Consider the following 6,000-nt stretch of genomic DNA (forward strand, 5'->3'; position numbering starts at 1 on the left):
TAAACATTCAGCCACGGAGCTTTTTCCGCTTCTTTCTTGCACAATTAACTGGGAGTTCCTGGGCGAGGACATTTGTCATGTGGTTCGTGGTTTCTTGGAGGGAAGACCAATTCCTGAAGGTTTATGTGATTCGGTTATTGTCTTGATTCCAAAGACTACCAAACCGAAGCTGTTGAAGAACTTTCGTCCTATCAGTCTGTGCAATGTGCTCTACAAGATTGCTTTCAAGGTCCTAGCCAACCGTCTGAAATCTATTCTGCCTGTGGTGGTTTCAGAGAGTCAGAGTGCCTTTGTTCCTGGCAGATTGATCATGGATAACACCCTTATTGCTTATGAGTGCCTTCACACCATCCGGAATCAACGCGTGAAGAAACCCTTCTTTGCCCTAAACATCGATATGATGAAGGCTTATGATCGTGTGGAGTGGAGCTATCTGCATGAGTGCCTGACCAAGCTTGGTTTTGCAAACTCATGGATTGAGACTGTCATGAGGTGTGTGACTAATGTCCGGTATGCCGTGCATGTTAATGGTGAGTTAACTGAACCGGTGGTTCCTTCTTGTGGGATTCGTCAAGGGGATCCAATAAGCCCGTATCTATTCCTCTTATGCTCTGAAGGTTTGTCTAGTCTGCTATTTCAAAAAGAGGCTCGTGGCGAGCTACATGGGATTCGCAACGGCTGTCATGGCCTGTCTATCTCACACCTCCTGTTCGCGGACGATAGTATCTTCTTTGCGAAGAGTGATTATCAGAGTGTGGCATCATTGGAATCTACCCTCAACTCCTATTGTTCGGGATCAGGCCAAGCTATTAACAAAGACAAGTCGGCGCTCTTCTTTGGCAGACACTGCCCCACAAGTGTCAAGGACAGGGTTAAGGCTCAGTTGGGCATTAGCAACGAATCCTTTAAGGACTCATATCTGGCTATGTCGACGGAGGTTGGTAACTCTCCTACTAGTACTTTCAAGTTTCTTGTTGATAAGGCGTGGCAGAACATATTTGGTTGGTCTGATCGGACTATGTCTAGGGCTGGCACTGAAACTTTACTGAAATCAAAGACTCAAGCTATCCCCACCTTCATCTCAAGCTGTTTCCATCTGCCTGTGGCTATCTGCGAGAAGTTCAGGCAAATCGTGTCTGATCAATGGTGGGGTCGCGAGGATGGCAAAAAGAAAATGCATTGGTGCTCTTGGGAATGGCTTTCTACACCGAAATCCCTCGGGGGCATGGGCTTCAGGGATATGGCGCTCTTCAACCAAGCTATGTTGGGCAAACAAGGTTGGAGGCTTCTGACTGACCCTGGATCTTTGTGTGCTCGGGTTCTAAAGGGAAGGTATTTTCCGTTTGGTGACTTTTGGAATGCTTATGCTCCTAGTTCTGCCTCGGCCACTTGGCGTGCTATTCTGCATGGGCGGGACCTGCTCAAGAAGGGTGTGCAATGGGGGATTGGGGATGGCAGGAGTACTCTCATTGTCAAAGATCACTGGATCCCTTCCACTCCTCCGGCTATGCTTCGAACTCTATCACCCATCCCAAGCTCGGCTACAGTCCATTGTTTGCTTGATGAGGAGAGCGGAGGCTGGAACGAGGAATCTGTGCGTGCTTTCTTCCCTGATGATGTGGCTTAGGACATTCTCAATATTAATGTGAGTCTGGAAGGAGGTCCGGACTTTGTGCGCTTGCCGTTCACAAAATATGGTCAATATTCCGTTCGCTCAGCATACAATATGGTCAGGACGAACAGGTTTTTGCTGGCGCGAAGTGGAAATGGTGAGGGTCAGCACTCGGGTTGGCCTTTGGAGGATAAGCTGTGGAAGAAGATATGGAACTTCAAGGTCCCGAACAAAATGAAAATCTTGCTGTGGAGATTTGTTCACAATTGCTTGCCAACGGGAGAACAACTGCAGTGCGCCATGTCCCAACGAGGACGGATTGTGTGTTCTGTGGCCGGGCTGAAGGTATCGAGCACGCGATGCTCTTTTGTGGCCATGCAAGATTAGTCCGGGAGGAGATCAAGGAGGTTTTTGGTCTCAAACTGTGTTGCTCCTCATTCACTTCTCCTAAGCAGTGGTTTTTCGAGCTGATTGGCTGGTGTTCTGACAGGGAGATCTCCGTCATCATGGTCACATTATGGCACATCTGGGAAGCCCGTAATGCTGCTCGCAATGATCCGGATCCCCCTCATCCAAAGCGGACGGCTGCGAGGTCGAGAGCTTATGTGGATATGATTTTCCAGCACCTCTTCAAACCTGCTACTGGCCCTGGACGGGCATCTTCGAGGACTGGTTTTCGTTGGACCCCGCCACCGCATGGTACGCTGTTGGTATCGTCGGATGCTGCGGTTTCCGCCGACAGTGCTTCTTCTGCGGCGGGGGTGGTGGTTCAGGATCATTCTGGCCAGTGTGTGGCGGCTGCCTCCGATCCCTTGCCCGGTGTCTCGTCCCCAGAGTTGGTTGAGGCCTTGGCGCTCCATCGGGCGGTGCTGCTCGCGGGCGAGATGAATTATGATCGAGTGATCTTTCAGTCTGATTGCCTCTCGGTGGTTCAAAGGATTCACTCTCCGATCCGGGACAGGTCCATGGTGGGTTCGATCATCGCTGATATCAAGATGGCCTGTCGAGCTTTGTCTTCGGTCTCCTTTATGCATGTCCGTCGGCATTGTACTCCCTCCGTTCCGAATTACTTGTCGCACGTATGGATGTATCTAGATGTATTTTAGTTTTAGATACATCCATTTCAGCGACGAGTAATTTGGGACGGAGGGAGTAATATTTTAGTTCATGTTCTAGCTAGATCTAGTCTGAACTCTGTGAGTCCTTGTGTTTTTCATTTTGCTCTGGATTGCATCCGGGAGACTCTGTGTAATCTGTGTGCTTGATTAATAAAGGCCGACGTTCTCTAAAAAAAAATTTTGGGCACACCTAAACCGGACTTTGTGTCTAAAAAGAAGCCGGACTTTCGATTCAGGCGAGCCTACCTAAACAGAAACAAGGTCGGCGGGTTGGAAATTGCCCAAAAAGTCCCGACCTTTACCGGAAAAGGCTAGAACCGCCGCAATCTCCCGTGCCCAGTCCCTACAGCCGCCGCCGCCGCCCCGCCGCCCCGCCGGACGCCCCTCGCTCCCTCTCCCCGCCCCGGCCCCGCTTCCCACGGGCGTCGGCGCCGCCGCCGGCCCTGTTCTTCCTCGCCTGGGCGCCGCGCTGCCGCCGTCTCCACCCCGTCCGCCCACGCCCATTGGGTTCGAGGTACCAGGTTTCTCCATCTTCATCCGGCGGTCAGGCTCAACACAAATCCCGCTGAACCTCACGGCTTCCGGGCGCGCGCCGTCTAGATCCGCCCTTACAGCAGCCGCTGTGGCGACCTGGGAACGGCTTGCTAGCTACTCTAGATTGCGAAGGCAAGATTTTATTTTTGCCTGCTTGGTCTGAGCGATGTGCCGAGCCATGTTCTTGAACTTTTGCATGGCTTTGTTAACTTTCCCTGCCGATGCTGCTTGAGTAGTTGCGGCTGGCCTGGTGGCTGCTTGCTCTGTTTGAGGTGGTGGTACAATTCTAGGTTCCTATTAATGGAGATTGGGGCAACTGCCCTTTCATCAAAAGGGAAATCCTAAACTGAACCCGCATGCCGGCCCCTGTTTCTGTTTCTGGATGAGGCCTTGAAATTCTGGGTGGGAGCCATATCCCTACCCACACACCCAGGAGATAGATAGATAGATAGATAGATGAACAACCCTCCACTGCTGATAGTTGTCTTTTATGTTTGATAGTTTTATGAGTCTAAAACCTGTGGACGCCTTCGCTACACAATGCTTGTTCTTATTCAGATGATGCCCGTACGATGTTGTTTTTCATGTTTGCCAGCTCTGTTTATACATCTTTGATGTTTGCCAGCTCTTTTTATAAATGCCTTTGATGCTTGCCAGCTCTGTTTGTTTATAAATGTAAAACCTGTAGATGCGTCTTGCACGGTGCTGCTTATTCTTAATTGTTCGGAGGAAATCTCTCTCAGCCATCACGAGTGACTGTTGCTAGGCGTTGTTATTTCCTGCAGGAGCTCCTATATATGGCGACATCCGACGAACAGGCTCGCGAGGACCGACAGGATATCAAGGACGAACAACTGGCTCACAAGGACGACGAACAGGCTGAGAAGGAGTACGCCGATTTCGAGGCGAGGGTCAGGAGGACGATATACATCGATCACCTCTCCCCCCTGATCACCGCCCAGGTCATCAAGGCGTCTCTCGCCCAGTGCGCCAACGTCGTCAGCACCGAGTTCATTCAGAACTACACGATCCAGTACGAGATCCCCGCCGCTGCGTTGGTCGAGGTGGACAACGTGTCGCAGGCCCAGGCTGCTGTGGACCTGATGAACAACTTCCCTTTCATGCTCGGCGGGATGCCCAGGCCTGTGAGGGCCGTCTTTGCAAAGCCCGACATGTTTCCGGATCGCCCTAGGAAGCCTGGCTTGAAGATTGAGTTCAGCTGGGTCAAGCAAGGAGATCCAGGGTATGATGGGATGAATAAGCTCAAGGGCCTCGCCAGGAGGCAAGAAGCAGAAAATATGGCACTTATCAAGGTGAAGTGGTTGTTTCTTTACTTCTTTACTCTTCTTATTATGTACTTGTATGCCCACTACTAAGAAAAGCTGCAAATCTTTCTGCCTTCCTTTACTTGTCTAAAATGAGAAAAACACTTGCTCAGGGAACAGGAAGTGTCAGACATATTTTGAGAAATATTTTGAGAATTTTGATGATGATGCTGTTCTTTAAAATGTGATACAGTTGCTTTAAACCTCGTTTGTTTTGCATACGAGCCATAATTTCATTAAACTTTGTTCTCCTTTTTGTTTCAGAATCAGTTGGAAGAGGAGAAGGAGCTGGCGGCGCAGCAGCAGGAAACCCTGGAAGCAAGCAATAGCAAGTACGACATGCTCGAGAAACTCATGACTGACGGGGACATTACTAAACTCGCTCAGCATTACAAGGTCAAGCTGGGAGACGACTGATGAGTTGTCGACGTACAAGCACCTCCCTCGGAGACTGCGATCACCAGTGCAAGCAGATTCTTGTTCTGCCCAGGGCATCCCACTCGTAGATGTGATGGTGTGATAGTAATCATCCATTGGCTAGTCATAAAGCATCGATTTGTTTGGTGCCGCCGCGCTCTAGTTGTAGCCAGCTGCAAAGCAGCAGTTCCTTAGTGTAACAACTGTCAGATACAATATGATCCGATCCGTTGATGGTACGCTTGGTGTAATATCAATCTTTGTATGACCTTCAAGCTTAGCATGTTGGCAAGATGATCCAACGATGTCTGGTACCATCTCTTGTATTGCTTGAAACTTGCTTGATATCGGATATTATGTCGGTGCCCTCGGTTCCGTCCTGTCTGGCAGTTGTGCTGCTAGCTTGAGATGTTTTATGTTGGTCCTGAAGGCGGGTTGTTGCTTGGAGCAGGAGGGAATCATGTCTGCCTTGTGTTGCCAGGAATGGACACAATGTCAGTCACAAGTGCCATGTTCCCAAACCTTGCAACACAGGAGAAGGAGGTTCTGCCTGGCAAGAGGAACACCAGAGCTTTTTCACTGCTGTTGCTGCACCTGAATCTGCAATGGGTAGGTAGGTCCCCAGGGCCAAGGAGGATTCTGCCTCTGCTTCTTATCAGGTGCTCTTCACAAGGAAATTTCTTCACCTCCTCTCACTTTCTGCTGTTGCTAGGAGTAATATTGTGTCAGGTTTTCTGACTGCTACTACTCCCTCCGTTCGGAATTACTTGTCGCAGACATGGATGTATAGACGTATTTTAGTTCTAGATACATCCATTTCCGAGACAAGTAATTCCGAACGGAGGGAGTAGAATAGAATGATATGCTTTGGAATCATCACCAGCCAAGTTGGTCTCCATCCATGCTTGCTTGTCCCACCTCCATCTTCCCAGATTTTTCTTACACTCTGTTTCAAATGCAGTGTACACCTACCTTGTTTCAAATTCTGTCAGGT

The 6,000-nt window shown here is 49.7% G+C and overlaps 1 protein-coding gene across 2 annotated transcripts; it reads left to right on the forward strand.

Annotated features, from left to right (window-relative positions):
• The first annotated feature begins 3,002 nt into the window (after window positions 1-3,002).
• Window positions 3,003-5,381, forward strand: LOC123146287 (uncharacterized). 2 transcript variants are annotated; one of them, XM_044565912.1, is made up of 3 exons: window positions 3,003-3,396; window positions 4,050-4,577; window positions 4,854-5,381. In XM_044565912.1, the coding sequence occupies exons 2-3, from the start codon at window positions 4,062-4,064 to the stop codon at window positions 5,004-5,006; spliced, it is 669 nt and encodes a 222-aa protein (XP_044421847.1). In that variant the 5' UTR covers window positions 3,003-3,396; window positions 4,050-4,061; the 3' UTR covers window positions 5,007-5,381. The 2 variants fall into 2 exon arrangements, with proteins under 2 accessions (XP_044421847.1, XP_044421848.1); XM_044565913.1 differs by having other exon boundaries at window positions 3,004-3,244.
• The last annotated feature ends 619 nt before the right edge of the window (window positions 5,382-6,000 follow it).

This window comes from Triticum aestivum, chromosome 6D, assembly GCF_018294505.1.
Source record: "Triticum aestivum cultivar Chinese Spring chromosome 6D, IWGSC CS RefSeq v2.1, whole genome shotgun sequence".
Taxonomy (NCBI): Eukaryota; Viridiplantae; Streptophyta; class Magnoliopsida; order Poales; family Poaceae; genus Triticum; species Triticum aestivum.